The 15564-nt window shown below is 48.5% G+C and overlaps 1 protein-coding gene across 3 annotated transcripts in view; it reads left to right on the top strand.

Moving 5' to 3' along the window:
- Positions 1-221: 221 nt before the first annotated feature.
- Positions 222-15564, top strand: part of MYO18A (myosin XVIIIA) — a 149584-nt gene continuing 134241 nt past the window's right edge. For 2 of the 3 annotated variants that reach the window (XM_035139745.2, XM_035139744.2), the window contains exons 1-2: positions 225-354; positions 9535-10628. In XM_035139745.2, coding sequence (XP_034995636.1) covers positions 9627-10628 — 1002 coding nt within the window. In that variant the 5' untranslated portion in view covers positions 225-354; positions 9535-9626. Of the gene's footprint in view, positions 355-9534; positions 10629-15564 lie in introns of all 3 variants that reach the window. The other variant, XM_035139736.2, reaches the window with a different exon arrangement.

The following is a 15564-nucleotide window of genomic DNA, read 5'->3' as shown; positions in this document are numbered from 1 at the left end:
ATCTGCGCGTGAGGGGAGGGCGGCGGCCCTGCTCGCCACGAAGCCGCTGAGAGAGACCCCCGCGGCGGGAGGCCCGTGTCCCTTTCAAGGCGGGCGGTCTACTCTGAGTAGGGTCTTCCCCCCCCCCACCTGCCTCTTCCCCGCCTCGCCCCTCCGAGCTGGAGGGAGAAGGCCGGCCTCTTCCCGCTCCTCCTCCATCTCCTCCTCCTCCTCGCCGCCTCCTGCTCCTCCTGCTGGCGGGCTGGGCTCGCTCGATGCCGGCCCGGGAGCGGCCGCAGGAGGCGGAGGCAGCGAGCAGCCGGGACCGAAGGAGAGGCCGGGCCGGGCCTCGCCGCCATCCAGCCGCGCTGCCCGGTGAGCGAGGGAGGCGAGGGGCCGGGCGGGGGGCCACGGAGGATGGAGGCAGGCGGAGGGGGACGCCGCCATCGCACGCTGGGGGAGGAGAAGAAGCGCCGCCGCCGCCGCCTCCTCCTCTTCGGTGTGGATGTCGCGGGCTGAGACTGAGAGCCGGTTGGGGTTGGGAGAAGGCGTGGGGCACCGTGCAAGCGCCGCTCGTGTGAAGGGAGCGACGCGTGCAGCAGCGGGATAACGCGTGTTCCCTTCCGGGTTGCATCCGGCTGACTTTCCCTCCGGGGAGGAGGCTTTCCCTCTTGGGTTGGGATGAATGGGCCTGCGTCAGCCGAGGCGCCCCTTCTCAGAGGAGACCCGTTGGGATCCACGGGCCTGCGCTTAGTCAGGGTGCTCCTTCATGGGCCCCGTAGTAACTTCAGTCGCTCAGCGGAGGTCTCCTCAGAGGGCACTCAATGGGCCTATGTTGGTGCCTTCATTTCAGCAAGGAATAAGGTTGGGTGCAGCCCATACACACGAGTTTGTGTGTGTTCTTTTATACACATAAACTGAGGCACGCAAATGTAGGTCTCCTTCAGTTTTGGAATTCCTGAATTTAGGAGAGGAGTGTGTCCAGGGTTTAAAGATGCCTTGGGAATGTGCTAGGGTGGCGGCGGTTGTTTTTGAAGCAAGGTGTGTGTGTGTGTGTGTGTGTGTGTGTCACACTCAGCCTACATGTCCACACAGGTAGGAGGAGGCAGGTCGTGGCTTTAAAGGTGCTTTTGCGCAAAGGGTGTGCGTATTCACACACAGCGCACATACTGATGCCCCCTGTGGCAAAAGATGTCCCTCTGATTTCGAGTTCAGCTCCCCCCTCCCCATAAAGTGGCCTAGGTGTGTTGGGTGCATGGTCTTCTCTGCCTGTAAGAAGCAGGTCTTGGGGAATGTGTGCATGAATGGAGTAACACAGGTAGCAGAAATCATGGTCCTTGTGTTTCTTTCCCTCATTTGCATGTGTGCACATGTTCTTTATATGCACATTCATCTGGGCATGACCGGTAGGCAGGTCCTAGGAGTGTTTATTCGAAAGGATGCATGGAGGGTGTGTGTGTGTGGTTTGTTTATGGTCTAGTATCTCTCAAATATGCATTCTCTGTGTGCCTGTCAAAATATGTACCTTTCTTGTATGTACACGCACATGTGATTCCTCCCTCCAGCTTTGAACTGACCTAGGTGAGTTGCAATGTGCAGCTCTTTGCGGGTGAGATGATCTTGGGGTGACCAAACCTTGTGCTCTTTGAATAGCCAGATCCTCCAGTCTTGTGTTAAAGTGATAGTCTTTGTCTCTCTCACACTGCAAGGAGGTGTCAGAAATCTCTCTTGCCTCCATCCTTCGGCTTTGTCCATATTTCCAGGCATTTGAATTGGCCTAGGTTGCGTTGTGAGCATGTCCTGTGAAGGTAGGTGTGTGTGCATGGGAATGTTATATGGAGAGGGAATAATAAAATGCTTTTTCTGTCCACGGTAAACATCCATTTGGGTCTGATTTGGAAGGCAAGCCATAGGTTTTAAAAGTGTATTGATGTGTGAGATACAGACAGGGAAGGGCTTGGCTGTCTTGCTCCCGTGCACAGAATTGTAAATTGTGCATGTTAAATGTGTCAGCTTGGACATTTAATACACACCTCTTTACCCTGGCCTTTGACACCTGGGAGATATATATTTTAGGGCCCACTTTTTTCTTTTGATCCTAATGTGTTTTAATACTGTATTTTTTAATTGCTGTAACCTGTCCTAGGACCGCATAGTGAAGGGTGGGGGAAGGAATCTAATTAATAATAAAAAAACTGATATGAGGAGGGAAACGGTGTTTGTGCATGGACACCATACCTTGAGAGTTCGGGGTGTGTGCATATCAGTCACACCCACATGGTTTTGGTGGTGCTTTTGTGTGTGTCTACAGTGTACCACTTCTCCCCAATCTGATGTGTAACACATTCCAGGTTTGCAGAGGTTGGATACCTGTGGTTGGGTGTGCATAGCTGTTTTTTTTAGGTAGTGGGTATAGTGGTGGCTGGAGAATTATTGTGTGCACATGTATGTAAAGAATGAGGGTTGTTTCCTCCACCCCCACCCCATATCCAGGGTGGGCTGGCATCAAATCTTTGCTAGGATTGCAGTTTTTGTTTCTTAAAACAGCTGTATGCCAAGCAGTCATTCAGCAAGTGAATATTTTCTGGCTAAGAAGCAGCAATGAATGGGGTGCAGCTTTGCTTTGATGTATGCCCAATCTGTGCTTGCCTGGCTTTCTGGGGAATCTGTGCATCTGTCCTGGTATTAGAGGAGGGGCTGTAGTTCAACGGTGGATCATATGCGTTGCATGCATTAGGTCTCAGGTTCAATACCTGGTGGCATCTCCAGTAGGGCTGGGAGCAACCTCTTTCTAAAACCCCAGAGAGCTGCTGTCAGTCAGTGTCAACAATACTGAGTTAAATGGATTAATGTTCTGGTTCGGCATTAGACTGTTTCCTAACTTCCTGCGGTCCTGTCCTGTCCCGTCCGGCATCCCTGCTTGTCTAAGCCCTGCAGCTTGAAGACTGCTTCCTTTCAGACCCCCTTGACTGTTAAGATTGGCAGAGGGGGGGGGCTTCTTGCTCTTTCCACTGCTCTCAGAGGTTCAGGGGGGGCGGCGGCTGGGAGAGAGCATTCTCTGTGGCAGCACACAAGCTGTGGAATGCCCTCCCCACTGAGTTGCCACTGGCACCTTCATTGTACAACTTCCATCAGTTGTTTTACATGAGTTGTAATCTTGTGTTTCTGTTGTTGTAACCCACCTTTGGACCTTATGATGAAGACTGAGTAAGAAATGAAGTAAATAATAATGATGGTAATAAATTGTAGTAATAATCCTTTAAAGAACAGCAGCTGCACGTCTGGGCACAACAGTTGAGGAAGCCTCAGAGTCTTAAGGTTTGCTGTGAGGCATTTAGCCCAAACCTGGACAGGGTTTTTGAGGTGCAGTTTAGAATAGTTTCCAGGAGAATTGCAGGTGTCAGCTTTCCTCAGTGTACCTGCACTTGATGCTGGTCCTTTGACTGTGGCTCCAAGACAGGAGGCAGTAAAAGGCCTTGCTTTGTCTTGTATTAGCATTAACAACACCCTTGCAAGGACTAGGCTGTGTCACCTTTCACTTCAGAAGCAGACACGTTCCCAAGCATCTTACCAACTGCTTTGCATAGGAAGAGTCCTGCTGGATGAGGCCAGTGGCCCATCCAGCCCAGCATCGTCTTCTCACAGTGGCCAGCCAGGTGCCCACATGGGAAGCCCACAAACATGACCTGAGCACAAAGAGCAGTGCTCTCTCCCAATTGTGATTCCCAGCAACTGGTCTGGGAAGCATTACTGCTTCTCTTTCACAGTATACCAAGGCAGACTATTGGTCCATCTCACTCAGTACGGTCTCTCTCTCACAGCAGCTCTCCTGGGTTTCAGGCAGCGGTTTCAGGAGCCTTCTGCATGCAGAGCAGTTGATCTGCCACTGAACTATGGCCATATTATCCTCTCAGAGTGTAAATTCTAAAATCTGAGCTTTTCAGGGGAGTCAAAGGTGACATTTGGAAGAGTATATACAGCATGGACGTGGGGCCGGCGTTCCCTGCTGCATGCATCTATTGTTATTAATATTCTTATTACTATTTTATTTATTTATATCTCACATTTTCCCCAGACCGGGAATCAAAGTGGCTTACACAAATTAAAATGACACCTCTTTCCTGTGATGAATTAAGGAGCTCTTGCTGATAATAATCATGTTTTATACATTTTGCAAGGCAAAACCTGGTGAGTGTACCTGTAAGATGCATGTGTTCGCAGGAGTGAATTTGTGGCCTTCACTTCCTTGCAGTTTTTCCATGCATGCTTAAAATATTTAAGGTCTATAGCAACAAGGAGGGCGGTAAAAGGCCCATGCCTGCCTCCCTTTATGGAGGAGTTACACTGATAACATTCATGTGCACAAAGCACAATGGGCCTCTGGACGGTGAAATTCTGGAAGGTGTTTTTTTACTTCCTCTACTGTGCTGTTTGCGTTTTATAAACAGGACTGCATAAAATAATGCAAGAGGATTACATTCAGCAAATATACACGAGGTTATTGTAATTCATCTTTATTTATCTTAGGAGGGGCTGTGGGAGAGAACACCTGCTTTGTATGCACCAGGTTCTAGGTTCAATCTCTGGCATCTCTGATTTAAAAAATAACAATCCAGTAACAACTGATGGAAAAGACCCTGTCTCTCTGCCTGATATCCCAGAGAGCTGCTGCCAGTCAGAGCACAAAACGGTACCTCCTTATACAATCTCACTTGGTATAAGATACCTTCCGTGTTATGTTTGATTTATATCCTACCCCGCTGTTTCAAGTCAGCTGGCAATTTTGCAACTGAGGCTATTTTAGAGTTGGTTAGTTCTGGCTTCTGAAAGTGCAAAGAATGATACTTTCTGGGGTGGGCGGAGAAAACATATGGAGAAAATTGAGTCCTGCTTCTGTAATGTTCACACAGACAGTTTGGAGAGGAGTGCATAACCCTGTTTCTTCCTTTCTCTGTCAGACTCCTTTCTGTATGAATGCAATGGGAGCTGGAGAGCATTGCACCAATCAGTGGTGTAGTGGTTAGAGTGCTGGACGAGGACCTGGGAGGCCAAAGTTCAAATCACCCTATTCAGCCCTGAAGCCCAGTGGGTGTGATCCTTGGCCAGTTGCTGTCTCCCTCAGCCTGGCCTATCTCGCAAGGTTGTGAGGGTTAAATGAGCAGGGGGAGAGCCATCTACACCACCTTGAGCTGCCTTCCAATAAATAAATAAATAGAAAGACTTTTCAAGCAGGCCAGTTAAACAGAAGCAGCCGCTCACGTGAGCGAGGCCCCACTTGGGCTGCAACATTGAGCCATCTTACAGAACACCCTGTGCCCATACAGTATATACAACAAAATCCACCAGTTGTTAGAAATGTAACTTCATGGGCTTAACTGATGCCAGGTAAAGGAAATCAAGTTGGGTTCTCCTTTTATAAAAGCCTGATCATGACAAGTGAGCAGCAGAGTCCCTCCCCTGTCGCAAGACATGCAGGCGTGTCTTTGGTGGGGCAGGTTCTGGGCACCCTCTGACGTGATACGTTGGTATACTGCCTGAGTGTTAACCTTTATACAGCTGTGTTTTTAGGAGTTTTCTTTGTGCTCTGCCGAGCTGACTTAACCTCTTCCGCTCCTGCTGCGTCATAACATACCTTGCATGCTTGTTCATCTAGTGGGTGTGACCTAGACTCCAGAATCAGGGAAAGCGAGTTCTAGCCGTGGGGCGTGTGGAATGTGGGTTTCTCCTGCTCTCTCTGGCAGAGCTTGTCTCAGCCATTTATTTTCTCCTGTGCAGCCTCAGCCAGGCATAGCATTTTCTCAAGGAGATTCCCTGGCTTTGCCAGAGCAGGTATTGCTCCTCAGGCCTGGGCATATAACAGCAAGTTAAGGAATGTGCACAGACCGTGAATTTAAAGCACATTTAATGCACATCCCAAATAATCTTGGGAACTCTAGATTTTAAGGGTGTTGGGAACTCTAGCTCTGTGAGGGGTGAAACTACAGTTCCCAGGATTCTTTGAGGGGCACAGTAATCTGCTTTAAAGCTACTAGTGTGTACAGCCAAGGTACACAGACTTTGGACTGGCCTCCCTGGAGAGGGTGGAGTCCTCCCGGTGTGTAAATACTAGTAAATCCTCCAGCTTTTCTCACCTGCTTGGAGGGCTGGCATCCTTCACTTCGTGAAGGTGGCCTCTCAGTGGGTTACGTTTGCTTTAGCCTCCTCAGCCAAGGGTGTCAAATCCAGGTGGGGGCCTGCTCCACGGACGATTTCGGCTTTTGCTGATGAGCCAGAACCAAACTAGATGGCTTTTTGAAGACACTGCAGGCTTCTAATTAGCCCTGTTTGTGAGGTGCTGTCTTATCTCTCGAGCTGGTTACACTGTGTGTATGTGCCAAGCTATGTGCGGGTGGGTTGCTCTCTGTGTGCCGTTAGGAGGTCCCAGCGTCCAGGAAGGAGACCTTGGATCTGTTATGTTGCTGTTTTGGGGTGGGGGAGAGGAGGAACATGCAAGTAAACCTGCAGTAAGCATTGCAAAAGCCCTGATGGGCTGGATCAAAGGTTTGCAGGCCCAGCCTTGTGCTTGTTGATGGTGGCCTTACACAGGGCCGGCCCTACCATTAGGAACAGATCCTGGGGCAGGAAGGGATCATCATCATCATCAACCTCCCTTGATCAGGCTCCTCTGTTGGAGGTAGAGTTGTGTGCTAAAAGACACTCCGGAGGGTGGAGGATGCTGTTGCATTGCTGGTGTTGAAATATGATTCAGCTGCTTCTGCCAGTGGAATGGGGTGGAGGTGGTGCCACCTTAACCTTCCCTCAGGCAACATGCCTTATAGCCAAGTCAGACCAGTGGTCCACCTAGCACAGTCTTGTCTACCCTGACTGGCAGTGGCTCTCTATGGTTTCAGGCAAGCGGTCTCTCCCAGCCCTACCCAACCTGTGACCTTCTGCACTCAAAGCAGATCTTCCATTATGAGCTGCAGCCCCTCCCCTAAATAAACAGATCCTAGTCTTCATGGTTCTGAATAAAGGGCTGATTTAAATAAAAACACAGGAAGCTGCCATATACTGAGTCAGACCATTTGGTCCATCTAGTTCAGTATTAATTACACTGACTGGCAGCAGTTCTCCAGGGTCTCACGTGAGGGATCTATCTCTCCCAGCCCTACTTGGAGATGTCACCGAGGACTGGACCTGGGACCCCTTGCACTCTGCTACTGAGCTACAACCCTTTTCAGTGGGTTTACTCTGAGTAGAACAGCCCTGGGCTCCTCTTTCCCTGTAACAATTGTGCCCTAGTTTTAATGGCTACAGTGAGGAACTTGGCTGTACTGTATTTTCTGTGACCTTAGGGTTGGAGCTTTACCATTAAAATTGAAACATAAATTATCCAAGTTTCTCAAGTCTGCGACTCCTTATCTGTATGCTGGTTTAGAAGCAATTTATACTTGTTGTGTGAATGTAACTTTAGGGGTGCCCATGGGCGTAGCCAAGGGGGAGCAGGGGGGCAGCTGCCCCCCTGGATCAAGTAAATAAACAACAAAAATATTTAACTGATGAATCACATTGGTTCTGCCCCCCCCAGTCCTAATCCCCCCCACTAAAATCCTGGCTACACCCATGGGGGTGCAGCTCTGAGACAGAAATGTTCATGCATGGCATCTCTTGAACGATCTGGGGTTTTAATTCAATTGAATGGTTATAGATGAGATTCAAAGGAGACTTTCAATCCTGCCTTAAATGCTTCTTCTTAAGGGTCTCTGGTCTCGAACTGGAGATGTGAAGGCCTGGAAAAAAACCAGGGATAACCCTCAGTTTTTTCCTCCAGTCCCCCCTCCCCAAAATCTTTACTGTACATCTGTACAATCAAGCCTGTCTGGGAGGGAGAGAATGCCAGCAGGGGCCTGGGATGTTAGTTCTGTCTCCTCTTCCTAGCAGGAGGTTGCATAGCTGCAAAAATGCTCCTGCAACAGATGTGACCATTTTCTTGCTCCCACTCCACCCCAACTAAAAAGTTCATGTGCTGTAGAGCTAGAGTGGTCTCTTGCTGGTATGGCCCGCAGGGAGCGTCTCCATAGCCCTGACCACTTCGGCTCAGGGTGCATTTGGGCAAAGGAGCTCCCAAGCTCTGCCGGAGAAATGCAGAGGCGTCTGACCCCTAGAAAACCCCAGGCTGGCAGGGCTTTCCCTTGGCCTCAGAAGGGCCTCTTTTTCCTCAACAAGGGCCTTTGTGAGCATGAGGTAACTCCAGAGAATGGCCTGCTTTGAACAGAGCCCCAACCCACAAAACACTCTTGGCTTTTAAGAGGTATTTAATAAGAGCGGAATGACCCTTGACAATTGGTGAAAGCCTTTTAAAAATATATATCCAGGAATGGTGTTCTGCTGAAATAGCTTATAAACCATGTCCCTAAACTATGTGTTGTTGTTGTTTAGTCATTTAGTCGTGTCTGACTCTTCGTGACCCCATGGACCAGAGCACGCCAGGCACTCCTGTCTTGCACTGCCTCCCGCAGTGTGGTGTGTGGTGTAGTGGTTAAGAGCTGTAGCCTCATAAGCTGGTGAACTGGGTTCGTGTCTCAGCTCCTCCACATGCAGCTGCTGGGTGACCTTGGGCTAGTCACACTTCTCTGAAGTCTCTCAGCCCCACTCACCTCACAGAGTGTTTGTTGTGGGGGAGGAAGGGAAAGGAGAATGTTAGCCGCTTTGAGACTCCTTCGGGTAGTGATAAAGCGGGATATCAAATCCAAACTCCTCCTCCTCCTCCTCCAGTTTGGTCAGACTCATGTTGGTAGCTTCGAGAACACTGTCCAACCATCTCGTCCTCTGTCGTCCCCTTCTCCTTGTAGGTTCTCTTGAATATTACACACCTACCCACAGCCACATCATCCAATGTGGTACGATGGCTGGAGTGTTCACGCTGGACAGGATAGGGAAATTGAGTCTTAGCTAGCTGTAAAGCCCTCCGGCCAGCCTTTGGCAAGTTACTGTCTCGGCCAACCTCACAGGGTGGTTCTGAGCACAAAGCACCACTCTTTTCAGAGGAAGGGAGGGATGACAGCATCAACTCAGAGGTTTGAGGGGTGTGTGTGACCCAGGAGAAGACTTTCCCTGGCAGCTCATAAGTTGTGGAATTCCCCCTCCACAGAGGCCTGTCTGGCTTCTTCACAACTTTCAGCAAATGCTGACACCTCTTTAGCCTGATGTTTGAACACCTGAGATGTGTGTTTTCAGGGCCCGCTCTGTTCCCGTGTCTGTGAACTGAATTGTTGTTTAGTCATTCTGAATTGTTGTAACCCACCCTGGGATGTGCTGGTGAGCAGTGCCTAATAAATTTAGTAGCAATAATAACAACAGCAACAGTATCAACTGATGATATACCAAGTTAATATTGAATCAACAGCTTTGCCTAGCTACCAAAATTGTATCTCATGTTCCATGTGTGTTTCATCCATGTGTAAACTAATTAGACCATTGTGTGCTTTAATATTCTCCTAAAAAGATATACTGTATGTTAATAGCACAAAAATATATTTTAGTATAGTTTTTAACACACATTTGTTTTTCTCACAGGGACGCTGGCAGGATCAAGAATTTGGAGCCGTGGGCTGTCGGATCCTGGCTGTTGTTGAACCTGGGGCACCTCCCAGGGTTAATTTCCCATCATGTTTCACCTGATGAAAAAGGACAGAGATGGGTCCCGAAGGGAGAAGAAAGAGAAGAAGGAGAAGAAGGAGCGGATGTCAGCTGCCGAGCTGAAGAGCCTGGAGGAGATGAGTATGCGCCGGGGCTTTTTCAACCTCAATCGCTCCTCCAAGAGGGATGCAAAGAACCGGCTGGAGATCTCCAACCCCATCCCCATCAAGGTGGCCAGCGGCTCCGACCTTCACCTGACTGACATCGACTCAGACAGCAACCGGGGGAGCGTGATCCTCGACTCCGGTCATCTCAGCACGGCCAGCTCCAGCGACGACCTCAAGGTGGATGACGGCAACTTCAAGGGGTCCGTGCTGCAGCGGGCAGCCAAGTTCGGCTCTCTGGCCAAGCAGAACTCACAGATGATCGTCAAGAGGTTCTCCTTCTCACAGAAGAGCCGCGACGAAAGCACTTCGGAGACATCCACCCCTTCCGAGCACTCGGCTGCCCCTTCCCCGCAGGTGGAGATGCGGACACTGGAGATGCAGCTGGCCAAGCAAGCCGTAGCCCCTGGGCCCCCGCGTGCCCCTTCCGCCTCACGGACCAGGCTGCCCGAGGTGGTCAGCAAGCGGTTCCCCGCTGAGCTGAAGCTCCCCGTGGTGGTCCCCCCTCAGCCCCCCGTGCCCAGGCAACTGGAGCTGCAGCGGCGCAACACCGGAGACTTTGGCTTCTCGCTGCGCCGCACCACCATGCTGGACAGGGCTGCTGATGGGCAGGTGTACAGGCGGGTGGTGCACTTCGCTGAACCGGGTGCCGGGACCAAAGACCTGGCCCTTGGCTTGGTGCCAGGCGACCGGCTGGTGGAGATCAATGGGCGCAACGTGGAAAACAAGTCCCGGGATGAGATTGTGGAGATGATCCGGCAGTCGGGGGAGACAGTACGCCTGAAAGTGCAGCCCATCCTAGAGCTTAGTGAGCTGAGCCACTGCTGGCTGAGGAGCGGGGAGGGCCTTCACCAAGCAGCCTTTGATGTAAGTAGCTGCTCCACTTTGGGGCACAAGTAGGGTGTGTGTGTGCGCTCACAGAGATGGTACAAGAGGGCATTCTTGGCAGCATCCCGTGTCTTGTCTATCTGACGCAGGTACCTGTGTAAGGACACACTTCACACTGTGCATAGTTAAACTATGGAATTCACTACCGCTATATGTGCTGATGGCCACCAACTTGGATGGCTTTTAAATGGAAATAAGATAAATCCACAAAGGATATGCCTGTCAGTGGCTACTAGCCAGGGTGGGTTTGCTCTGCCCCCAGTTTTGGAAGCACTGTGCCTCTGAAAGGGTAAGTGGGGAGAGTTGCTCTTGTGCTTCCTGTAACGGGCATCTGGTTGGCCACTGTGAGAACAGGATGCTGGACTAGAGGGGCTCCCTTTGGCCTGATCCAGCAGCCAGGGTCTCTTCTGATGTTCTTATGTTCATGGAATTTGTGCTGTCATTGGTGTCTGGTGCAGGTTGATCATGATCATAGACTCAAGCCGCAGATTGGTTGTTGTGGTTGTGACCCCGTTGCTTACTTTGTGTGGAAGAGGAAGGGGCATGTGGTGCTTATATTAGTACTATAGGGCTTGCAGAGAAGCAAAATTTCCCTTCTGGTTGGTTAGAGGAATGTGGGGTACGTTAGGAGATAAATGTATCGTTCTTCAAGTATCACAAAGGATGGTGATGGTGGTTGGGAGGAAATAATAATTTATCATTTAATAATACACATTTTCACAGTACTTTTCAAGTGCTCAGTTCATAATCCTGTGACCCATATCTCTGCTGTAGGGAATATTTGGCTGTGGTTTAAATTGGGATCTTCCCAGTTTCTGATCTTGACCCTGTGTGTGTGCGCACACACACACTTGGTGGATTTTCTGAAATATTTTAAAGGCTGAGGATGCTTTAGGAAAGTTTTCGTAGGTAGAAGTGGAAATGGCCCTGGAACATTAGTTCTATCTGAAACAGTTATTGTGCAGATGAAATTCTCGGTGTTTTAAGAATGCTTGTGGCAGAAGATGAGGGCTACACCCAGCTTGTGTGACTTTCCCCACCAGACGGTGTGTGCCTATCCTTCTGCTTATAGTTTTTATTTTGCACCTAGGGTGGTGGCGGCGGCAGTGGAGAACATAACGTTAATTTTGTGTGCTTGTTTGGACTTTCTGTTCTACACATCAACTACAGTTTGTGCAATTTGGGGACATCGCTTGTTCATTCAGACATTAATATTTATTTTTCTCTTTGTGGCAAATGACCTTCAAGGTACATCTTTTTCTGCTTGAGCCAATCTACCTTTTAAGGCATTAAGTTTAACTTACTGCTACAGGTTTTGTTCTGTTATTGCTGCTTTACAAAATGGGGGTGGTGACTGTGGTCCTGCTGTCGCTGTGTTGATCCTTCCTGTGAACTCAGTTGCCCCATGTGAGCATTGCCCCACTGAGGGATTATTGGTGTATGTGTATGAGAGAGAGAGAGAGAGAAGTTGTGGGGCAAGGATCTTTTATAACTAGCAATAAAGACTTTAAGAGTACCTGTGAAGAGGGATTAGGAGAAGCATAATGGGCAGGTGACCCATATTCTCTTGGCTGCTTGCAGAAATCTGTGTTAGTGACTTTGAGCTGGCTTGAGTGGTGTGCGTGTGTGTTTGTGTTTGTACCAATGGGGTCACTTTAAATCTCATCAAAACCCTTGAAGGCCCCTGCGAGAGTTAAGTCTGCCGCATGGCACAGAGAAGCTCACTGCATTCCTTCCTCCCATGTATGCGGCCTGTCTCCAAACAGAAGGGAAACACATGGTGTTTACAGCTCTCAAGTCAAGCGTACAGTTGGGGCTGCTAAAAATTGGATGCCCGGTAAGGTGCCAATCGGGCTGATGGCCCAGGTGGTGGCAGGAAGTGTTAAGAGAATATGAGGCATAAGTGGAAACTGGCAGGGCATCTGAAGTCTCCTTAAGAGGGGAGGAAGAGATCAGTCAGAGTGGAGGAGGCCAGATGTGTCTGGGGCACAGCTGCATGCGCTGGGCAAGCAGCCTGGGTCATCATGGTAGTCCTAGGCGCCCTCCACTCTCCTTCTGGGTGCTTCTCATGGCACTTCCCCGCAGCAGCAGAGGGCCTTGAAGAAGCTCCCTGCGGTGGTCAAGGGCCTTAAAATGTAAAGCAGTAGTAATTTAATAAAAATATTAAATAAACTTCCATATAATATATTTTCAACTAATTTAAGAGCAGTTGGGGAAATCCAGCCAGATGGGCAGGGTATAAATAAGAAATTGTTGTTGTTGTTTAAGTGATACCGAACCATTTCAGCATAAGGTAGCCAGCTAAATCTTCTCCCCCCACAGAAGGGCTCCCCACAAAGCCCACTAATCTTTCCCTTTTTATCAAAGGTAGGCAGGGAGGGCAAGCAAGCAAAAATATAGTCTCCTTTAAATGAATGAATGAATGAATGAATAAATAAATAAATAAATAAATAATAAAATCTTCCTTTTTGATATGGAGGAAAGCTATTTAGGGGGAACCAACAACATAAACACCACCAGAAAATAAAAACAAAAACATTCCCCCCCTCTTTTTTTTCTTCGTTTGCGTTCCTTGTTTACTTTGCCGCTGGATCCTTGATTGTCGTTCACCAGTATATTGTCTTGTTGAAACATTTATCACGATGTTATTTCAATACAGGTATTCAAAGGTATGGAAATTTATTGCACAGCCCTAATGGCTTTAAAAGAGGATTGGACAAATTCATGGAGGAGACGGCTGTCAATGGCTGCTATCCACAATGGCTCTGCTCTTCCTGCATGGTTGGAGGCAGCAAAGCTTCTGAATACCAGTTGCTAGAAACAGCAGGAGGGGAGAGTTGCTCTTGTGCTCGAATCCTGCTTGCGGGTAGGTGATCTGGGTGGCCACTGTGAGAAGAGGATGCTGGACTAGATGAACCACTGGCCTGATCCAGCAGACACTTCTGATATTCGTATGTTATCTTCTTATTCACATGCAGATGTAGGATGCAGTATCTCACAAGGAATTTAGTGCCCTGTGAATGTGTTGTCTATTAATGAAATAATAATAATTACTACGGTAGCCACTCATGAGGCTTCTTTAGGTGCCACTTCAGCTTGTTCACTAGCAGGAGAGCATCAAGCTGTCTGGCTGCTGGGAGTTCTCTCTGAAGAGGTTGCCTGCGTGAGAACATCTTCCAACAGATCTGGATATACGAGCTGCTCACCTCCTTCTTATTACATGCCAACGTCTATGCAGCTGCTATGTTTCTTCATTTTCCTTGTAGAAGTTGAGAGCTAATAGGGATAAATAGATAGATAAACAGAGAGAAGAGAACATGCAGCTCAACTTTCTTGGGGCATTAAGCCTGGATTCCTGCTTCCTCCCCTTCACAAAACAGAAATGCAAGCCAGGATGGCGAATAAGCCAACAACAGAGCTCTGAGACTGCCCTGGATCAACCAGGGAAGATGTTGAAAGCAAATCCCGGAAGTGTGAATGCAAAGTCCAGAATGCAGCAGCAAGCATTTCAGTAGGGTGGTTAGGCTTACGTGAGCTTCTCTTTCAGTCAGTAATAGAATTTTTGTTGGCTGTTCCCCACAAGGCTCCAGTTAACTGCATTTTGCAGACCTATTTTCATTATAAGTCCTCTTACACCTCTTTAGCAGCCATGGCTTCCTCCAAAGAATCCTGGGAGCAGTAGTTTGCTAAGAGTGCTGGGGGTTGTCACTCTGTGAGGGTCTCCTGACACCTCTCAGCATCCTTAACAAACTACAGTTCCCAGCATTCTCTGAGGGATGCCATGACCATTAGTGGTATAAAAGTGCTTTAAATGTATGTATTGGGGGTGACCTGCATCTCCCTTAGTAGGTAGGTTACAGTCTGCATCAGGCCTTCCTCTTCCCTCCGAGCCCCATTTTCCTTTCCTACCAGTCAGTCGAACTCCCATCAGCTTTCTCTTGGCTTTGTTGTGGCTCCGGGAGCCCCAGTTACCCCTGCTAAGATTTCCCATACCTCATGTAAGCTCATGCAATGAGTAGCATAAGGAGCATTGTAAAGGAACCAGTCAGTCATGTTACGATCATTATAGAGCCAAATTGTTTGTATGAACATGCCCTTGTTGTCTGGAAACAAATCGAGTGTTGACTTTAGCTCCCAAAGGGCTCCTTGGCTTCCTCCTGTCTCGAGGGAGGAAAAGCTGTGAAGCCCAAGCTCCTTCCTTTTTAAGACTGTGCTCTTCCTCTCGTTCCTTCTCCCTAGACCCTTTCCCTACAAGCTGTTCACTGATTCTGTGTTTCAGGGATCCCAGCACGGGAAACGTACATTTGGAAGGAGCCGACAGTTCCTTGCTGGGCTTGTCTTGCTAATGCTTGAGCTTGTTTCTCTGCACAGGCCTCTGGGGAACCAAATTAATTTGGAGTTGGGTGAACATGTAAGGTGCCTGTGGAGCATTTCAAAAGGCTTATGGAGAAGTTTTAAGAAAAGGATATAATTGCTCCTCCCTCACCTTCCCTTTTCTTGGTGCTTTTATGGGTTATTATTGTTTAATTTATTATTTTATCTGTTATGTTTGTTTAATAGTGGAGCAAGACTTTATTTTGATGTGTTTATTATTGGGGTTGTTAATTTTGATTTAGTTCAGTACTGGTTATGTGTTAAGCCTGTATTATTTGTAAGATTGAATTTGTCCAATGTTTGTTGATTTTTTTTCTTGATTTATATTTTTGTGACACCCCCCCCCCTTGTGTATTTTAATAAGTTAGAGTTTTCTGTGAGTTTCTTTGCACACTGTTTTATTGTGGAAAAAGTGACATTTTCTTTATCTGCACTTTTTATAAAACACTATATAAATTGATGGGACCCAGGTGGTGCTGTGGTTAAACCACTGAGCCTAGGACTTGCTGATCAGAAGGTCGGCGGTTCGAATCCCTGTGAT

This window comes from Zootoca vivipara, chromosome 15 (assembly GCF_963506605.1).
Source record: "Zootoca vivipara chromosome 15, rZooViv1.1, whole genome shotgun sequence".
NCBI lineage: Eukaryota > Metazoa > Chordata > Lepidosauria > Squamata > Lacertidae > Zootoca > Zootoca vivipara.
This window is presented reverse-complemented; position numbering and strand designations above follow the sequence as displayed.